We start from the raw sequence: 22,769 nt of genomic DNA, 5'->3' as shown, positions 1-22,769 counted from the left end.
GTTATCTTTTTCCCACCCCTTCAAAATGAAATACTGCGTGCGCTTTGATTTTGTCATGTATGAATGAAATGTCCGGTATTAGTATCGGATGTATTTAGCGCTATCTGCAGAAAAGTTAAAAATGAGAGCCAGTGTCTGCAGCGCTATCTCTGAACTGAAATATATACTATCATCGCTTTGGTTAAATATCAAATGATAGATAGCGCAGCCTGTCTCTTGTAAATTTTAGACTCGGGTATGTTATTTGCTTGGCACAATTGTTTTTTTGTTTGTATTGATATAATTTTTCGCTAGAAATTTAATTTTGTGGTATTAATTTGGGATGTACGAACTTTTACGGCAGTGCGGGCAAGTAAGATTTACATTTTTCTGAGAAGATATTATTAACATTAATATATGGTTAGTAAACTTTTTTTTTGCTACTGTGATAATATATCTTACAACTAAATCATGATACACGATACAGCACAACATATCAAAATGTACAGCTTCTTTGGTAACATTGACGAACTTTCGAAAAACTAAAATGTTGATTGCTTTCAAATTCTTTCCATTGTTGGTGGGACTGAATTACTTTAGTCCCTGGTGGGGCAAGTTCTGAAAGAAATAAAGAGCCTGGGGACTAATAATGTTGTTGGGGCCCGCCCTATTACTAAATACATAACTCTTCAAACTCCTCACTATTTAAAAAAAAATCAAAAGGCGGCAAACCTTGAAGAGATGATGATGCTGTATAAACGGAACAGCACTAAGTGATTTTTAACAGCATTTTAATAAATTTTTAAAAAATATTTTTCATAATTTTTTACTTTTTAAAAAAACATGACAATTTTTTCTTTCTTTTAAACCTTAAATATTTTTGCAATACTGAACCACTTAACAGCTTTTCTTTCCACTTTTGAGCACACGACTTATGTCTGTGTCGGTATTTCATAATTACCTACCTGAAAATATTTAGCAAATTGCATTTTACGTGACTTACATTTTTAAATAAATAAATAAATTAAAAAAAAAGTGGCACGTATCGATTGGCTTAACAAATCTGTTCTCATATTTCTAACTCCGAACTAAATTAAACTCGATATATATTGAACATGTCACCACTGTTTCTTGCGTAAGATCTCAGATCTCTGCATAAGGTCACGTGATTATGCTTCGACAACTGTATGCGTGCGTTGTGCCTCCTGTCACTCGCTAAAACCTTTGAATATATATACTGTATAGAAGTCGCGAGTGGATAGGATTTACTCTACGTTTTTCAAGAGCGTAAAATGAGCAGCTTGGGAACTTCACCGCTGCAGTGCGCTGCCGTAACGCCCTGTATCGTCTTAGTTGTTGTGTACACGTTAGAATGCAGCACTGTCGCCCGCTGTCTTTCCCCGCACCCCTCATCCATCATTCACTGCAGCTCGAGGTCGTTCAACAGGAGGGGGAAGGGGTGTTTGAAGAGTTCGGCACTTGTCCGCTAGGGACCACCACAAGTCGATGCCCTAGAGATGGTGGCGATTGCGGCGGTGAATTAACCAACTACCTCAAAACCGTATTAGAAATTTTAACCTGGGCTGGCGACTTCTATACAGTATATATATTCAAAGCTAAAACTGAATGAACACTGTAGACAAATCAAGGAGCGTAAATAAATTTGAGTTACTGGATGCAGAGGCTGTCCCGCACATTTTCTTGGAATAGCTTCTCCCTCACACAACATACACTTGTGGCCGACAGATTTGTCAATGATCTGTTTTTTTTTTTTAATGTTCCGCCCCCAAAAGATAATATAGCCTCCTCCAAATATTTTATAGATATATTTTTTGTCTCCCTTTGTAGTCTTTGTAGTCTTCCAGGCATATTTTCTTGTACAAAGTTATCACCCAGAGAAAGGTTTGTTTGCCTCAACAAAATATTTGTTTGTATATGGCGAAATAAATATATTTTGTTAATTCAAACAAATATTTCGTAGTAGGAAAGATTCTTTGTGTTGTCCCAAAAAAAAAAAAAGATTTTGTCAACTCAAATGTATATTTGGTTAGGTGTAACAAATTATTTTTGTTACTTGCCGAGTTATGTTAAACTAAAAAAAAAAAATATTTTGTTCCACTGAGTAAATATTTGTTTCGCCATATATAAACAAATATTTGTTTGATTCAAACAAACTTTTTTCTCTGTATACCGTGACACAACTACAAACGGGATGAGCCTATTGCACAACTTAAGGGCCTTGCCTACCCGGGCACACACGCGGTGCGCAGAGCTTCAGGTGAAACTACGCGATTTCTAAACTACTCAAGATATCCGAGTGGGGTCTGTTTACGAAAAGCATATTAGAGTTCGCCGAGGGCCGAAAAGTACTTTTGATTCCGGATTAAGTTTTTTAAACTTACAGAATTAAATTTAAATTTACAGAAGATTTAAAATGGCTAAAATGCGTGTTTTCATAGTAATTTTTTAGGCGTAAAACAACCGGTACATATTCTTGAAAGCATTTAAGGAACATGCATTACACCTTTACCTTCATTTCTCCGCCGTATATTGTTATGGTTACCGTTCAAAACCCACTTGATAGTTAATAGCTAATAAAATACTCAAAGGAGGTTCAGACTTCGGAACAAACATTACTATGGAAAACCTGCTCACTACTTTATTCGCTCCTAGTGCAAAACTTTTTTTTATTCGTTACGATTTTTTTTCTTGCTCTCTGATGACTTCATAGCTTCGAGTTATTCTGAGGGAAGTAAAGAAGTTTATTTTCAAAAATTTAGAATATGGCTCCGTGCAGCAGAAATTAAACTGAAACTAACATAATATTTTTAAATTGTTATTAAAATATTCTGGGCGGAGCATGGTGTAAAAGAGCTGTGTAGGAAAAAGGATTGTGGAGGGGGGGGGGGGCAAGTACTGTTTCTGCCTCCACACACACTGCTACGAAGTGAAGTATTTTTATAACCTCTTTAAACGTTTGTGAGAAAATTATTTATTCTCATTTTAAACACAAAATCTCGACGGCCTATTTGAAACTTAACAAATTGTTTATGGGCTAAAGTAACAGTTATAAAAGCAATATCTTAAGGTTCGGTCTCACACGCCATTTTTTTTTCCGTGATTACTTTTATTTACGGGCTATTTATAAAAATTTTACTCGATACCTCCCTTGAATTTGTTGTACTGCCACAAATATTTTTTCAAAAAATATTCACTATCGTGTGTGTATAAAGTAGCGTAATTCTTCGCAATCATTATCACTGCGCTTTTTACAGCCATTATACTACAATAAGTAAAAATATTAGGGACATATAACAAATGCAAGGGAGATCTCAAGTTAAAATTTTGTAAATAGCCCTTAGATAAAGGTAAGGTAATAAAAAAAAATAAAGAAAAAAATTCTTAATGGCGTGTGTGATCGAGCTGTAAGATATGTATCTGACACGTGATAATAGTTTGTTCATATTCATTGTAATATTTTTGGCTTATATTATCTATGGCATCAGACGTAACACTTGTACCTCATCCTAGGTCAACAGAATTAAGATGAAGCAGTATGACTTTCATCTTCTGCACTTGTGCCCATTACCAGCTTATGTTTTATCTTTAGCGCTTCCCCAGCGCAATAAATTTTGTTCCTAAACTAACACGTATGTAGGACCATAACTCGGTCAAGTGTTTTGTTAATTAAGGATAATATGTGGCGTGTTTGAATATAACGATTTATGTTGTTTCCTGTGGAAGTTTTGCGGAAGAAGTTCTAAGAATACTCCAGTTGTGTTATTTTATGTTTTTATTTTCAGAATACAAAAAAAGATAAACAAGTAACAGATCTTTAATTATCAAACAGGGTTTTTTGTGAAAATACTTTTCATTCCTGACGTTGCAAAAATATCAGTATCATGTAGATTTAGAATTATGGATAGTGAGTGCTTCTTGCTAGCGCTATCTTCAAATTAATGTGGAAGAAATGTCTACAGTTATTTTATCAATTTTACTGCTAAACATCAATAGTTAATATATTAATTTTTGTTATGTCTATGGTAGAAAAATAAACACAAAAATATATTCAATGATACTTCCGAAAATTGACTACAGTTAAAAATGTACTTAGAAAAAGAGCATCAGTAGTCCCTCATTCATTTCGTAGCGGTATAAATAAATGTAATAACTACAAGCAATCCATTAGTTGTATGGGATTCTTCATTTTCATTAATAAAAATCAAGGACTCAATAAACCAAAGGGATTTTTTTTGTATTGTCTCCCAAAACTTTATATTATCAGTAGCATTTAATGTATTTGTTTTAAATTCTGCTGTTTTTTTTTTTAATTTGGCAAACTATGAAGTGCTTTTTTTTTACGTTTAATCAAATACAAACGCAAATTTTAAAGTAGAAATTTAAATCTATATTCCGTGGAATTTGGGAGGGAATATATCACTGTATCCCACCCCTTGGTTAATCCCTGCAGTAAATGATAAACGTACATAATTGTATCGGCAGGGATTTAAAATTCAAACGTCGTAAATATTTTATGTACTATTATTTTTAAAAAATTTAAACTCAGACAGATGAAGTGCTATAATATAGCGTAACTTAAAAAAAAAGTCAAGTGCATGTTACGCACCGCGTTGCCTCCTTGGCAGTTGTTTGGAAAATTAAAAGTTCAGTGATGGGGTCGTGAATTGGCTTCGGCGTTAACCCTCTAAGGCTCCAGTGGAAAACGAGGTCTGCTCTATGGTTCGTTGTTCGTTGTCCGCTCGGCGTCATCAGTGTACGTGTGAAACAGGCTTGGCGCAGGACTCCCCCCCCCCCTTCCCGGGTAGAAACCGCCATAGAGTCCACGAGGTCGTAGAGCAACAACATGGAGGGAGACAGACACCGCGCCTTTGACGTCGGCTGCGCTCGCGATTAATGTTCGCGATTGTGGCCGCTCTTATCTTATGGCCTTATGCACCGTCAGAGTTACGGCTTGAGTTTGGTTAATGAACTAGTTTTTTTTCTTCTTCTGATCCTGGCCCCTGCAGGGGGAAGGTGCGTGTTTGCTCGGAGGTGTCGGGTCTGTCGCCGGCTCCGGTATCCGAGACTGAATCCAGGTTCACGGCAAGGGTGTATTGTGCGCGTACATAGCCTCTCTAACACCTTTGAATATATATACTGTATAGAAGTCGCGAGTGGATAGGATTTACTCTACGTTTTTCAGAAGCGTATGATGAGCAGCTTGGGAACTTCACCGCTGCAGTGCGCTGCCGTAACGCCCTGTATCGTCTTAGTTGTTATTTACACGTTAGAGCGCAGCACTGTCGCCCGCTGTCATTCCCCGCACTCCTATACAGTATATATATTCAAAGCTAACACCAAGACAACTCACTACCTCCTCGTGGTACCAGCGGCGTTTACCAAAGAAGACTCTGCCAGGGAATCCTCGTACCTCGACATCCTCTGGTGTTGTCAAAGAGGCATCTGGTGAGGTGGAAAAGGCCTCTCTGGTGGCAACAGCAGAAGGTTTAAAAGAATCTTCCTGCTGCGGAAGGGAAGGGGGAGGGGGGGGGGGAACTGCCGTCGGCTTAGGTTCACCATGAAGCAGGGCCTATCATTGTCGTCATGGCAACTCGTGGCAACCGCATCGACTATTTTCCTGCCGCGTTACAACCGACTGCAAGCGACTTCAAATTGTTCCAGACCACAAAATAGAAATGCACCTTACATTTCTACGATGCTGTTGCCGCAGTTTGCAGATGTGTGAACTTTGTTCCAAGCGAGCGAATATATTTTTTTTTGGGACAACGGTTGGAGGGTTTGATCTTCAGATCGTTCTAGGAGCCGAGATCTCCGGATCTCCGGATCGAAGGGCAGCGCGACGCGACAGGCCTCGAGGCGTGGTCTTCGTGTCGCCGGTCGCAGGCCGTGTCACACGATGTCGCCGGTCGCAGGCCGTGTCACACGATGTTGCCGGCGATGCTGAAGCACGTGACACTCGTGGATCTCTGGTCGGCCATGGAGAAAGTGATCAACACCGGAGACTGGAACAAAAAAAGAAACAACAACCATAAACCTTATTGTCAGGAGACGGCATGTTGTGACGTAGTAGAAGTCACTTTTTACCACACGTCATCGCTATGACGTCATTTCGGAAATGGTGTTTGACTACGTCTGATGATGGATAGTAACTACGAATTATAATCTCCGCCGCTACACATGGCCACTGCCGTAAAATACAGTACTGTTCCCACGATGCAAATACTACATTTCAGACAATGTTTTGGGTCACCTACCAACATGGAACAGACAATGATCCCAAAAAAAAAATAGATAAGGCTTCACCCGTTTACCAATAATCATTCGTATGTACAACAAGGTGGAAATCTTCACGGAGGCAAGAAGTTCAAAATGAGACCGACCTATCCAGATAGCAAAACATTAATGAAGTATAACGATAACTCCTTGCTTAAGTGTTGGTTACATCATTATTTATCTATTCTATTGTATTTAAAGTGGCGTCTTATCTTACACTTACACACATACATCTTTACTCAGTAGGCACATGCAAGATTAGCCTAGTAAAAACTGTAAGATAAACATGATTTAACTAACAAATAAGATAACTTTGACTTAAGTTACGGTATTTTCATTAAATAAAAAATAATGCATTCGGCTATATTTTGCAAGATTATCTGTCAAAATAATAGTTTTAACATTTTGACCACCTTTCCGAATTGACAACTGAATTCATTACGAAACTAAAACATTCTAGATTGAAAGTCAATGTTAATAGCTACTTCATGACATAAACACAATTTATATAATTGAAATTAATGAATAGTATAGTTAATTTTTCCGACTTATTTTTGTACTAAAACCAACCGTGGTCATTTGCCGATGACGTAGCCATTTGTAGAGAACTTTGGCTGAGGTCGTAGATAAAAAAAGATATATATATATATAAATGCAAGTATGCGAGTGCTAAATTATGCTATTGCGCAAGTGTGCAAGTATGCTGCGTCTTTTCTACCTCTCCCCTGTCGTCTCCTCCTCTACCGGTTCCCCCACCACGTACCTACTTAACTATTGCCCTCATGTGATCGGAATTTTCGTAACGCTAGAAAATTGTAGCCCCCTCAGCAAAAAAGTTTCACTTAAACACAATGTGGTGTGGCTGTGCCATGGAAACGACCGTGTGTTGTAGGTGAATACGTGTACGTAAAAGGTAATATATATTTTTTAATTTTAACACCATATATATTCACTGTGACTATTTTACACTAATATTTTATATATGCAATTGATAGATTTTGACAAGAGCTGACGATTGAGACTCAAACGAACGTCGTAGCTTCTCCGAGTCAAAAGTTATATTAAACGGAAATCTGGAAACGCAGCAAAGTTACCTCAAAATGGCGGCGCTTCCCCCTCCACCGCGAGCGATTGCGTCACAGCCCTCACTCAGCGTAACGAATTCTTTTATCCATTAGTTATCCAGTGGCGATTAAATTTTGGATGGAGATGATAGATATGTAGCTGCAACACCAAACTGTATCTCCCGATTTTATCATTCGTCTGTAAAGTCGGTTTACGGACAATAATTTTACGTGATAATGTCATATGAAAACATTGCATACTTTTTAATTTTCAAATATTATTTACAGTTTTTGCAAATTTAATTTAAATAATTTATTTAAATATAATCACGAACAATTAGTTATACAAATAAACTGAAAACAAATCAATGTCAATAACTTGTTAATTTGAAATGACGAAATTGGACAAATAAATTTTTTTTTTAAATTGCTGCTTTTAAAAAGCCCCCGCTAACCTGTTTTATGTTATAGAAGATTTTCTCGCACGGTGGTTGGCCGGTTATTGCCACGCTCGGCTCAGGTGCAACGTGACAATGAGTCATGCTTTTTCGTGCGTGCAGCGGGCGTTCATCGATTTATAAGTAGAGACCTGAAAAATTCGCGGGTTAATTTCGTGTTATTCTAAAATTCAAATAATTATACCTTAGTGCTGCTCCTGCCATTGGTCCACTGTTGATCTGGAGGACACAGTCGAGACGACTCACAAGTCAGCAGCCAATGAACAGTTGGCATTTGCCCGAGTGTGTAGAGGGTATTGGAGTCTATCCTGGAGGTCATTGAACCCACGAATTTTTCCGATCTCTACTCATTTATAGACTTTAATTGGTATGCCATTTTTCATGTAAATTATTTATGTAGAATTAGCGACATCCTTGATCAGACTTTGACAAGAGTTTATTTTGTACCCCATGTTTTCATTAAAATGAATAACGCGCGCGGTACCTTGATGTTGATGGCGGGCATGTGGAAGCGCAGCTGGTAGGTGACGGTCTCGCCGTCCTCGATGGGGCAGGAGGCCTGCAGCAGGCTCTGGCAGCCGTCAGACTGCGCCAGGGGCAGGTCGCTAGAGTCGTCCAGCACCTTCTCCCTCAGCCGCGGCGCCAGCATCGTGATCTCGTGGTCTGCGCACCGCACACCCGGTCCACTCGCTCCCCTCCCGGTCCACCCAGTCCACTCACTCCCCGCCCGGTCCACTCACTCCCCGCCCGGTCCACCCGGTCCACTCACTCCCCGCCCGGTCCACTCACTCCCCACCCGGTCCACTCACTCCCCGCCCGGTCCACTCACTCCCCGCCCGGTCCACTCATGCCCCGCCCGGTCCACTCACTCCTCGCCCGGTCCACTCATGCCCCGCCCGGTCCACTCACTCCTCGCCCGGTCCACTCACTCCTCGCCCGGTCCACTCACTCCCCACCCGGTCCACTCACTCCCCACGAGGGCCACACTGTACACTAGGTCCTCACAGCCCGCCCGGTCCACTCACTCCCCACAAGGTCCACATAGTCCACAAGGCCCACACAAGGTCCCCACAAGGTCCCCACTGTCCACAAGGTCCCCACTGTCCACAAGGTCCACACAGTCCACAAGGTCCACCCTGTCCACAAGGTCCACACAGTCCATAAGGTTCGCACAGTCCATAAGGTCCACACAGTCCACAAGGTACACACAGTCAACAAGGTACACACAGTCAACAAGGTACACACTGTCCACAAGGTCCACACACTACACAAGGTTCACACTGTCCACAGTACACAAGGTCCACACACTACACAAGGTTCACACTGTCCACTGTATACAAGTTTAACACAATTCACAAGGTTCCCAAACGTCCACAAGGTACACACAGTCCACGAGGTCCACACAGTCCTCACCGTTCACAGTCCAAAAGGTCCACACTGTACACAGTCTTCAAGTCCACAATGTCCACAGTCCACATTTCCACACTGTTCACACAGTGCACGGTCCACACCGTCCACACATTCCGTCCACGGCTGCACCCTGGCTGGTGGCGGTCTACTCACTTTGTAGGTAGCCACGCTGCTGTTAAATATTATCGAAGCGATTCACTGTGCTCTCGAGCAAGGTCACAAATCAATAAGATTCCCAGGGGTGAGCCCGCGGAAAATTCGCCCGCGCGGCCCGACACAAGAAAGTCATCTGTGGATAGGGTGCTTGTATGTTGCATACTGCCCATATTCTGGCCTAACGTGCGTACAATAAGCAGGAAACTTAAAAAAACATACAGGAAGTTATCCATAAAACATAGTTTTGACGTGAAACCCGTTTCACAGCAGTCACACTTTCGACAGAGAAAGCGGGCCCCCTCAGTGAGGGACTTGTTAATTCCGGGTTGGGGGAAGGGGGGGGGGTGGTTTGTCTGCAAACAACCCCCCCCCCCCCCATTTCCTTCCCAGAATCTACGTCCATGCTCTCTGATCTTCCTACTGTCCTTAACTTAATGGTTGGATGGAATGCGTCTTGAACGCGCTACCAACCCTAACTTTCGAGATGAAATGGCGGACTGAGTAAATGAAATATACGAGAATGAGGTTAAATAATTTATGAAATACATAATTATAAGAAAATGCTACCAATACAAACTTCAGAAGTTTATAATATTGTGCATAGAAGCTAAATTGAGCTGTAACTCATGATAATACGTATGTTGTAATTAAATTCTGTGACATAATATATTTAGTGTTACCTTATTCTTTATCACAAATACATTTCTCACAAACACACACACACATATATATGTTACCTAATGAGTTTATGTTTTAGGAGCTGTACAAGTAATGAAATACATTTTTAATTACCATTAATTTAAAATTATTTTTGATTTATGTAGTTTGCATTTCTCTCAAGGTTTTAATGAATTTCTGGCCAGAAAATTGTAAAATATAATTTAAAAATGAAATTAAACCGTTGAAGTCTTTGCAAAAGAGATATTAAGTTTTTCTCATAACTTAGGTTTTTCAGAATATTTTCATTACTTGACTTGCTGTGTTTCATAATAATCGGAGGTTTTTGTTGAGCTAAGAAGAAGCGATGATCAACGCGGAAAAATAAATGTCGCCGGGATGATGAAAAAAATATATTACCTCTATGATAACCATATTTTTTTACCTACGGCTGTTTTTGATTAAATAGTTAAGTGTCAAAAAGACCAAAATGCTGTGTCCAAGTCCTCTGTCGTTTAGTTTATTTCGTAAACAACAGTACTTAGAGAACACAAAGTTATGGATAGTGGTTAAAAGAATATGAAAGTAAGGGGAAGTTTACAGTTCACACGTTTGTGAGCCACAACTTAACAGTTCCGAAGTTTGCCGATATCTTGTGTAAAAAAACATATCGCCAGGATTTATAAATTTAACGATAACCTAACCTACCGTCCAATGCCGAATGTCTCAGACAACAAGTTAGGCTACCAAAGAGACGGTGGGTGGAAAAAAAAAAAAAAAACTTTCTAGGGTGGCTTCCAAATGGTAAGCCCTTTTCTTTGCGGAGGGTTTCTGCGGGGTCGCAGAGTTTTGAAAAAAAAAGTTTTGAATAAAATTATTGTACCATAAATTGTAATTGAAAACACAATAAGCGTACTATATTTATCACGCTCGGAATTATTTTAAAGTATTCTATGTTAAAATTCGTGTCCGAATTTTGTATTGTGTATTTGAAACATCTCTAGCAAGTCGCTCAGGTTTTTTTTTTTTTGGAGATCTCTCACTTTTCAATGCTCAAGATGTAAGTTCCATTGTGCTGTCAAAACTATTACACTCATTCATATTATTAAGGAAAAAAATAATAATTTTGCGTCATATTTAAACAAAAAATAATAATTTTGCGTCATATTTAAACAAAAATATTACAAATTTTCAATATCACTGTCGGTAATTGGTAGGTACCCCAGTTACTATAAAAAAAACAAAAAAAAAAACATACATATTTTGTGTATATATTTATTGTCGCGCAGAAATTTCTCTCTCGGTAATTTAGTAGGTTCGATTTCGCTTACATTCCTTTCTAGCGCTTGTTGTGTTTACCGTCTTCGGGAATATTAGGTTGTGCTGGGTTGAGAACCATGTTGTTGTGGCCGGGAATTACGGGAACGGGTGGCGAGAGAGCGTAGGTGTTGCCTTGTAAGCTGACTGCGCGGCAGGGTGTCCACAAGGAAAACAATATTTCGTACCAACTTAGGAGAGAAAAAAGTACTAGATTTGAAAAAAAAAGTACTAAATTATATTTTGTTATGGTTTTAACAGTTTAGGAAGTTATTATGACATTGCAATGCTCTAACTTAAATATTACACCACACACATACATTCCATAGTTTTTAAAAATAACTACGCTTAATAATAAAACATATTGGAGTTAGTGTAATATTATTATAAGTATTAAAGAAAAAAGTACTAGATCTGAGCGTAAATGTACTACACCACTAAAAAACTTATAAACGTACTAGATCTAGTACGACAGTACTAACTGTGGACACCTGTTGCGCGGTTAGCGTCGTTCTGTTCGTCGACTCTGGTCTGTTTTCCGCTCAGCTGAGTTAGTTTTCTGCGCACCGCGCCCCGCGCAGGTTCCCTTCGGCCGGTACGTGTCGCAACCTGCCGGGCAAATTTCGAACTGCGTCGGTCGTTGGTGGGTGGAGGGGGAGTTACCCGCGCGGCTTGGTTGCGCCGCGAATGTAACTAAAGTTTAATTTCTCAGAATCTTGTGCTAGTTTCGTGAATTTCACAGCTATGTAAACTCTGTGACGTTTTTATATAAGCACATCACGAATGTTGGCGGGAACTTTATTTTTTTTGCCTGCCGACCCATTCAACTGGGTGTTGCTGGTAGAAGACGTTTCGGTGAGTAGGAAAATTAATATGGCGACTATGTTAGACTAAGTTATTACAACTATGGTTTTCTATGCCACTTAACAGTTGATTTGTTAAATACTGACATGTAAGTTTTCATACCTACTTAACTGAGGAGTACATACATGTCTGATTTTCTGAAACTAAGGGATCCCTAAAAGTCGATTTTATAAATGAAGTTTATTTATTTATTTTTTAAAACTATTTATTTATTTAACTTTTTTTTTACTTGAGTCGGTATTTATTTATGTACGTATTTTTTTTTATTGTAAAAGCAACTCGCTGTTACCCGCTACTGTTATCTATTTTTAATAAACAATGTTAAATGTATTGATTATAATTTAAGATTTTTTAGTTCAGATTTCGAAAGTAAAAGCTTCCTGTTGGCTTCTTACGTTCCAGGTCCCTAGCTACTAGCTCTACCTAAAGACACTATCCCAACTTTAATTTTTTTTTAAATTTAAATTTCAGCGCTGATGCTACGCACCCCCCGTCACAACATACATGCATACACACTAGAGCTGTAGCAAACCGTATGTATTCGGTACTGAGTAACGGGTGCGCCATCTAGTAACGATTAACGAAACGTTACACACGGCTGCATCTCGTTACTCGCATTTTTCGTAAGTTTTACGCATGCGCGCGCATATTCGATGAATTTACGTTACAAAGAACGATGTTTGTTTATTAAGTAAAGTATAATTTGGAAATTCGTCGTCCAAGTTTACTGTTTATTAAAGGTATTGTGTGTGTAGACAAAGTATGAGATTGGAACAGAAACAACGTAAGAAAGTTTTTTGTTTTTACAAATTAGAAATATGTATGTTTTTGTTATTTTATAATCGCGTATTTTCACGTTTTTGTTGTTATCTTAAAAGTGATAATATTAAAAAGCCGCTCTAATGAGATTTAATTGTTTTATGATTAACAAAAACTATTAGTTATCATATATTGTTAATTGTTTATATTCTATTTATTATTATTCACGCGACGTCATACTGTACGCGTACGCAATAGGACTCGATTCGTTGCTGCAACATAACATAGCATGCTATGCGGTATCAGAAGTAACCAGTAACGTAACGATACGATAGTAACGAGTACTAATTGTTATAGTAACGAATACATACGGGTAAGTACGCTTTTTTTTCGTTATTTTTACACCTCTAATACACACAGGCACGCATGCGCGGACACATGCACACTTGTAGGTTTAAACCTCGCTGGCTAAGGAACTGAAATTGATTCGCGCCTATGTTTTACCTTAAGTAATTAATTACTTATGTATAGGTAAATAATTACCGAATTAGAGATATTTTTATACGCTTGGATCTGGTTCTCCTTCACGTCGTGTGCTATCACATGTTCGCCAGCAACAAAGTGTTGTGAATACCGCCCAATAAAGATGGATATTTCCCAAAATTTAATTTTTATATTGTGTAAGTTAAGGTCAGAAGAAAGAGGGGTGGGTGTTTGAGGCTTTCAAACCCTCCCCTGTATCCGCCAGTGTGACACACTATTACTAGGTGTTAGCCTTCCAGTACAGTTACATACATTTACCCTTATAATTTAATCATAAAATATTCATCAGATTTAAATACACGCGCGCAGTCATATTATTTTTCCACCTTGTTGTTTAAAATTGTTTATAATTTATTAATTCACATATGTAAGCATTTCCTTCCCATATTTATTTGCCCAAATTATTTTGGCTTTTTGGAAAATAATTAAAAAATGAAATAGTGTATGAAGTTGCACAACGATGACTTCATTAATCAATTGGAATTAAATTGGAACAAATGTTCACACTACGTGTGCAACAAACATGAGTTCATGTATAAAGTTAAGTTGGTACATTTAGATACATACATACTTAGATACAGTCGTTTAACAGCACATACAGTTTATATTTCCGGCCCTGGTTTTATTTTAATTTTAAGAAGCTGGAGTAATTACAGGCACGTTAAAAATATCGGAGGTATAAACAATACTGCCAGTTAGGTTCACGCAGCTTGTTGATGCACGTCTACGACAAACTTTACCATAATTCGAAGCCGTTAAGAATATTTCTAAGTGTATCAAGCCATTTTACGCTTCCTGTCTGTAAATAGTGTCTCTCTCCAACTTACTGTTGCTACTCTTGTACGTGTTCCTGAAATGTTTCTGGATCCATGTCAGGTTGTTGACGTCGAGGACCATAATCTTCGTCTCCATTGGTTTTTGTGAGAGGTTTTTTTTTGTCTGGTTTTGAAGATTTATTATTATATTTGTTTTTTTTTCTAATTCCAGTCTTCTAAGTTCCCGCCGTATGAATTCCAACCTTTTTGAATTTTTTTTTTTTTGGGTTTATACCCTTGCACATACTTTTGTGCCACATATATTTTGGCGTGTTTGTATTACAGCACCAGGTCATCTCCTTTTTAGGATCAATTTGTTGCAAAATTTACTCCTTTTACTTCGGAAAACTTCACAAATTTTGAATTGGAGTGTTCAACTTTGTTTCTATCTACATCATGCATGAGGCTTCAAGAATTTGCCACTAAGTAAGTACTGGCAAGCTTTCGTGAACACGAGACCACAAACCACTTTTTTTTTCCACCCCTCGGGGGCAAAGGTTTGACTCGCCGACTTTTAGACCATCGCAGGAGTAACATAAGGCGCTCACACAGAGACCCATCCCGAAGTGGGATTTTCCCGAGTCGTGCCCCCCCCTCCTTGTTAGAGGTCATTCCGCGCTAGAAGCAGCAGCGAGCGTCGCCCTTATCATCCTGCCTCACCCGACGCAGACACACCCCCTGGCTAGGCAGACACGGCGCAAGGCGATCTCCAGAGGACGGAGAAAATGACGTAATGGACGGATGAGGGAAACGTTTACCGCGCCAGAGCGATATTCTGGCGCGTGCGCAGTAGCTACTGTCTGCATACGTGCCAGGAACAAGTTTATTAATCTACGAATGCAATATTTATGCTACACGTCCACCAGTAGTAAGAGGTGAAGTAGAAAGTAACCAGTCAAAGTATCTTGTTACAGTCAGAAGTGCAACTTGCTAACACAGAACTTCAACCCAAGGCCTTATCACTATAATGATTGAAAGTAAGCATAAAATAATTACTTTGTTTCTACACGGGTTTAAAAAATATTTAAGGGAATTTTATTTAAAAAAATTGTTTTAGAGACTAAATTAATTATGGCGGTCGCCAGAGAACGGAGAAAATGACGTAATGGACGGATGAGGGAAACGTTTACCGTTGGTACCCCGCTGGCAGGCTGAACCGGGACGCCAAGCGCGTCATGAACGTAAACGCATGTAGTGCACCGACGAAACAATCTCCTAGCCATGGAAGGGGAAATTTAACCGGCAAATTATTCGCCCACTTTGTGAAATGTCTCCACCTTCTCCTTCCGATACTCATCCTTCCCGCTCTATTAGTGTGACGAACATGGTGTATGCCACGAGTGTGTAGATCGCGCACCACCGGCCCCAAAAGAGGGAGTGAGCGATGTTTGGCCTTGAGAGCCACGAGCCTGTAAACAATCTAAGATGATATTGCAATTTGTTTGTTTTTGACCCCAGTGATTTCTTTCTTTTCCACAGCATCCCAAAAAATGCTTCATTGATTTTATTTGTAGTAGATAGTATTTCAGCGAGGGCATATCCCTAACATTTTCGAATGGAAGCGGAGGGTTTCCTAAGCGGAAAACATTTAGACATTGATGAGGAAGCAACAATTGTCGAGCGTTACGAAAATTCCGAGAGGAATATTTAGGTCCGTGGTGGGGGAACCGGGAAAGAAGAGACGTCAAGGGAGAGGTAGAAATGCCGTAGCATACTTGCACACTTGTATTCTTGTATATTTTCATAATTACACACTTGCGCAATATAATTTTAGCGCTCGCGTACTTGCATTTTTTTTTTTAATCTGCGACCTCAGCTAAAGATAATTATGATTCCTATACCTAATAACATAAAAAGCAAGAAGTTTCACTTCTGTCGATCGTGGACTTTACGCTCTTTTTTTTTAAATTTTAATGCAAGAACAACATTAAGCCGGTTTGTAAATTGTCGTGGTTTGATCAGTACAAGTAATAAAAATTAAATTTATCACAGAAAATAATACAGTATTGGGCCTACTACGTAGTGATAAATTATAAATATAAAAGAAGAGTTTAGTTATCAATATATATGCGTAAACATAAGCACTTAAATAAATTGCTTCAAAAATCTTTCAAGCATACAGAATATCGAATGAAATGAAACATAGTTGTTCAATACCACGTTTCCAGCGCTATGCCACTGTTAATGCAACGAGGTACCTGCTGTGTTTTTTCGTGAAGCGTTTCCTGGAAGACAGGTCTATTTTTCTAAATTATGTACATAACATAACATAACGTAACATAACATAACATAACGTAACATAACATAACATAACATAACATAACATAACGTAACATAACATAACGTAACATAACATAACGTAACATAACATAACATAACATAACATAACGTAACATAACATAACATAACATAACATAACATAACATAGCTCACCGACTTTGAAGGTGACCTCGCCTGACACCTGCTCGCCGGAAGTGAAATTGCAAGGACCCTCGCTACATCCGGAGATTCTCAGGTCCACTGGAGCCGATGTGTTGGTGCCTGGAACACACCTGTCACATGCCTGGAACACATGCGTCACCTGACATGAACACACACACACGTCGTATAACTGGAACACACGCGTGACTACTGGATAACACATGTTATGCCTGGAACATGACTGAAACATGCACGTCACATGCCTGGAACACATGTGTGTTTTACTGGAACATAAATGTCACATGCCTGGAACACACACGTCACATAACTGGAAACGCCCACGTCACATTAACCGGACCACGCACGTCAAATAACTGGAACACACGCGTCAGATTACTGGAACATGCACGTCACATGCCTGGAACACACCTGTGACTTTACTGGAACACACATACATGCACACATCACGTGCTGGCACTGGAACTCAGATACTCCTAGTAACGACGGTCGGCGCGACCTCAACTGCGTCACGAAGGCCAGTGCCAGCTAACATGGAAGTTGTCAAGTAATGGTCGCATGGCTGTGCCACCTGACTGTGCCGCCTGACTGTGCCGCCTGACTGTGCCACCTGACTGTGCCGCCTGACTGTGCCACCTGACTGTGCCACCTGACTATGCCACATGGCTGTGCCGCCTGACTGTGCCGCCTGACTGTGCCACCTGACTATGCCACATGGCTGTGCCATCTGGGTGTGCCGCCGAAATGCGTAGATTTTCAAGAGGTTCTTCATTAAACACAATTTTTTTGGTCAAATATATGTTTTTATTTTATTTACATCAGAAATTATTTTTGTTTGCACAATATTAAAAGAAAACTAGTTTTTAATCAATATTTCGTTTATATCAAATGAATATACATACACACACACACACTAGCTGAAGTACCCGCAGCAGGCTGCAGGCAGAACATTCTCGCACAGCTCAATATACTTGCCCATCCTCGAGTGTACGCCACTGTCGTTACAACAGAAACCGTTGTCACGGACACGTAGAAGGCATCAACAAATCAAAAGCCTGTTGCCATGGAGACGAAGAAATTATTGACGGGATTTCATCAAGAATAATTAAATTCTTCTTCAAGGGGTGGTTTTCTAGAAATCTCACCCAGACAGTGAGTGACCTTACTCATTTTTCAGGGGTGTCAAGTGTGCAAAATTTCATCGAGATCAGAGAAAAACTGTAGATGTGTTTTGGAAAAAAAAAAACGGAAACTCTACTTTATTTATCTATACTAATATTATAAAGAGGTAAAGTTTGTTTGTAAGTTTGGATATAGGGGGTAATCTCTGAAACTACTGATCCTATTCTGACAATTCTTTCACTAATAGGAAGCTAAATTATTCCTGAGTGCTATAGAATATTTTTTTATTACGATAAAGATGTGTTTTAAGTAAGAAATCACAATAAAAAAATCTAACTTTATTATCTTTACAAATAAGTGCGCGATACCATATATCGAAGTTTAATATTCCAGCCACAGATACTGTTTTTATGTTAAAAGTCAAAGGAAATTTTACAAGATAAGGTGTTCAAGTATTCTCTGACAAGCATTCAAGCACATCGATTACATGTATATTGTTTTCATTAAATAAAACTAACTTAGGTTAGTTAATAACTTTTATCTTATTGAAGTTTTGTGTAAAGATATGTGTAAAGATTTCTGTAAAGTGTCGTGTCAAGTTCTGTGTAGAGTTTAATGACGACAAAATGCCGAACAGAGAATCTGAACCCTCACGAATTACATCCCAGACGAGAGCGAGGTTACGCCACAGTTTCTGGTTGAAACCACGCAGCGTCTAGCGAATCGCAGAGATTACACCTCGCAAGCTCGCGGCTGGGGAGACCAGCACGGAACCTAGGCCCCTGGGCGAGTTGTTACAGGACGCATCATTGATGACTAGAGACCGGAAAAATTCGCGGATTCATTTCGCGATATGCTGAAATGCAAATAATTTTACTTTTATGCAACTTCTGCCATTGGTTCACTGTTAACCTGGAGGACTGTGGGCCAGTTATAGACCCTCAGTAAAAGCAGTATCGAATCACGAGTCTCCCAATTGAGACGCCTCACAAGTGAGCAGCCAATGAACAGGCGACGTTTGCCCGAGTGTGCACAGGATCGTGGAGTCTATCCTGGAGGTCAGTGAGTGCGCGAATTTTTCAGGTCCCTATTGATGACGTGGAGCGAATGTGCCATGATTCATACAGCCCACGTTGGAGCTGTTGACCTAACGTTGAACGACCTCAGAAACTTTTGTTCTGTCAGCGGTGGGGTTACTATTGCGTTTGCTGGTGATTTTCGGCGGACACTTCCCGACGTTACTAAAAGGGACACGTGCAGACATCATTAAAGCATGCTTAAAATCATCTCGCTTATGGAGTTCCATTCAAAGACTGCATTTGCGAACAAACACGAGAGCTCGGCTTAGCGGAAACGCGGATAGAACGCTAACGGTGCTGAAATCGTACTGAATGAAACACTGGGTCGAATAGTTCACCGCCTGCAGCATCTTACAGATGCAGTATATCCTCACCTTGGAAAACTACTCGATAGAGACTTTCATTGGCTGTGTTCTAGGACGATAGTGTCGCCTAGGAACTACACTGTCAGTGAAGTCAACAATCTAGTTCTACAAAACGTTCCCGGCCATATAAAAAAATCTACAAGTCGGTAAACAATTAAAAATGTTGAGGATGCCGTATCCACTATCCATCTGGCCTGCCACCTCACGAACTATTGTTAAAAAGTCGGCACGAATATTATGCTCTTAAGAAATGTAAGCCCACCTAATATGTGCAATGGCACAAGGCGACTAACAAAGGACTTAAGACAACTGAATAGTGGCGACCATTCTCACCGCCCAACTGGCGCACAACCCGACTGCAGTGACCCCCCCCCCCCCTCCTTCCAGTGACTGGCCGATATGTTTCACACGGCTCCAGCTGGCAAGAACTTCGTTTGCGCTGACCGTTAATAAGTCTCACGGACAAACATTCCCTTTGGTTGGCACTGATTCACGAAAAGAGCGTTTCTCCCATGGGAAACTATACGTTGGTTTTATCACGAGTTGGAACTACGGAAAACAAATATGTATCTATAATATAATTAGAATTTAACGCTGGTTACACCGTGTGACTCTGCTTATATATATAGTGAGAACTTATATTTAAAAATTAATATCTTCTTAATAAAACTCTAACACTGACTGCGATACTATACATCTAAGTTTAATAATTGCAATAAGTGCAATAATTTCATCTGTTATTTTCGGGGATATTGGTGGATCAAAAACAAACTTCAAATCGTAAAACTATAGCGTATTCGTCAATCAGAAATGATGGATGAATAATATCAGCAATATTAACCAGAGAAACAAATGAATAATATATTCGAGTCGTTACCACAACGCAGAAATACCATAACGCCGAATGTCAAAATTGACCACAACGCCGACAGCTAGAAAACTGCTGTGTACCACAACGCCGGAAAAACAACTGAATGAATTTGTGTGTGTTTCTTAAATGTACCTTAACGCCGAAATACCACAATAAAACCTAACCTTACCTAACCTAACCTAGCGTAATATAACCTAACCTAACTTAACCTAGCCTATCCTAGCCTAGCCTAACCTAACCTAGCATAACCTAACCTAGTCTAACCTAACCTAGTCTAACCTAACCTAGTCTAACCTAACCTAGTCTAACCTAACCTAGTCTAACCTAACCTAGTCTAACCTAACCTAACCTTTGTGGCAGTCCTGCAATGACAGTTTTCGGCGTTAGTGTATTTCGGCGTTGTGGTACACAGCAGTTTTCTAGCTGTCGGCGTTGTGGTCAATTTTGGCATTTCGGCGTTGTGGTGCGTCCCCGTGACTGGCGGTCATGCGCCAAGAGAACACGGAACAACAGCGGCACTCGCCCCGCAGAGAGATAGCCGCCCCCGGGGGGCGGGAGGCGGGAGACTCACAGCTCCGGAAGTCGGTGGCCGCCGCGGCGGCCGCCAGTAGGACGACGGCGAGCAGCAGCATGCGGGGGCGGGAGGGGGGGGCGGCGTCGCGACGCTCCCGGAAGCCTTGCGGCCGTGCGCCCGCGCTTATATATATACGCGCGCTCCAGCGCTATCTCCGCTATCGGCGCCGATAACACACACGGCCTGGGGCCCCGCTTCGCACTCGCTCCTCGTGACGTTTCTGCGGGGGTCGTTACCACAACGCCGAAATACCACAACGCCGAATACCATAACGCCGAATGCCAAATTGACCGCAACGCCGACAGCTAGAAAACTGCTGTGTACCACAACGCCGAAATACACAAACGCCGAAAAATGTTGCTGCGGGGAGGGGGTGGGCCACAGGAGCAAAATGAAAAACAACTGAATGAATTTGTGTGCTAACCTTACCTAACCTAACCTTTTGTGGCAGTCCTGCAACGACAATTTTTCGGCGTTAATGTATTTCGGCGTTGTGGTACACAGCAGTTTTCTAGCTGTCGGCGTTGTAGTCAATTTGGTATTCGGCGTTATGGTTTTCGGTGTTATTGTACGTTCGGCTTTGTGGTATTTCGGCGTTGTGGTGTGTCTCCGTTTCTGCGGTCTGCGGCGGTCACGGCCGATCGCACTCGTTCCGTTTGAGGGTCCGGTTACCAGCACGAGGGCCACACACAAACTAATTCACATTCAATCACTACTTCTTCAGGCGCGTTACGAAAAAAAAAAATACTAGAGTGCTTTTTACGATGCACGCGCACCATGCAACGAAATTTTCACAAGATGAAAAAAAAGGGCTACATTTAAATATATATATATATATATATATATATGTGTGTGTGTGTGTGTGTGTGTGTGTGTGTGTGTGTGTGCCTTTAAATGTTATAATTTTGTGATTGATACTGAACACTGATCCATATAATTAAAAACATATGTTTATTGTGAATTATAGTAATACGAATTGTTTTTATAAACGTATTTGCATTATACGTATATTTATGAACTATTACATAATTATTTAATAAATAATTAAAAAAATTAGATTAAACATTATGCCTACGCATATTTATTGATTTTTTCATTACTAATTACAATTTATCTCGATTATTTTTATTAAATAAAATAATTAATTTATAGACGCGTTTATATTAATATTGAATACCGAGTATTTATTTCAATTTTTTTTATTGGATTGAGTTAATGCTTTACCAACCGTATTTATACTATCACAAAATACGGTAACATAACTACTAATCAGCTCTCGGTGTAATTAAAATTTTTTTTTCGGATAATTCATTTATTTTACTTATCACCGAATTTATGGCTAAGTAAATGGTCTAAGTCTTTTCTTAAACTTAACCATTAACTACACAAAATCAGATTACATAGTCTTATAATAATTTTAAAACTTAATCTATAATGATAACTTAAAACTTATTTCCAGACATTATTAACGTCCAAAAGTACAAACAAATGTAACAAATATAAGAATTAATAATTAATTTAATACAGTAATAGAACAGATTAAAAAAACAAACATTTAACACATAGCTACATGGACGTCTTTCTATAAATTAACCTGATGTGGTTTGGAATCATTGCGACACTGAACGATGTATTTAGCAGCCTCACGTTTGAACTTTGAACTCTGCTGTTTGAACTTTGAACTCTGCAGGGAGCCTGTTCCATTCGCGCGCCGCAGATACGGCGTGACCGTTGGAGTTGGAATAGTTCTGCGTTTTGTGAGCGGGAACAAAACAAATGAAAGTCCGGTTCAGAGCGTGTATTAAATCTGCGACGATCACCCAACGACACCGGTCGTTCGCACATGTAGTCTGGGATAGGAATTTTTCAAAAGTTTGTGAACACGTAGTTTTTTCTGAAGCTGTGCACGCCGCCGTGTGTGTACCCAGGTAGACGGGGCTTTTAAGTCTACAGTAGAAGCACTCTTCTCCCTTCTACGTGTATGTTTGTTCTGTTTACGAGGG

The 22,769-nt window shown here is 39.9% G+C and overlaps 1 protein-coding gene across 1 annotated transcript; it reads right to left on the bottom strand.

Moving 5' to 3' along the window:
• Window positions 1–3,754: 3,754 nt before the first annotated feature.
• Window positions 3,755–20,824, bottom strand: LOC134543240 (uncharacterized). The gene is made up of 4 exons (XM_063388145.1): window positions 20,764–20,824; window positions 16,750–16,857; window positions 8,280–8,458; window positions 3,755–6,002 (listed from the first exon to the last, which is right to left on the bottom strand). The coding sequence occupies exons 1-4, from the start codon at window positions 20,822–20,824 to the stop codon at window positions 5,919–5,921; spliced, it is 432 nt and encodes a 143-aa protein (XP_063244215.1). The 3' UTR covers window positions 3,755–5,918.
• Window positions 20,825–22,769: the final 1,945 nt, after the last annotated feature.

This window comes from Bacillus rossius (genome assembly GCF_032445375.1).
Source record: "Bacillus rossius redtenbacheri isolate Brsri chromosome 9 unlocalized genomic scaffold, Brsri_v3 Brsri_v3_scf9_2, whole genome shotgun sequence".
Taxonomy (NCBI): Eukaryota; Metazoa; Arthropoda; class Insecta; order Phasmatodea; family Bacillidae; genus Bacillus; species Bacillus rossius.
The sequence above is the reverse complement of the archived record's forward strand: the minus strand, read 5'-3'. Positions and strand labels throughout refer to the sequence as shown.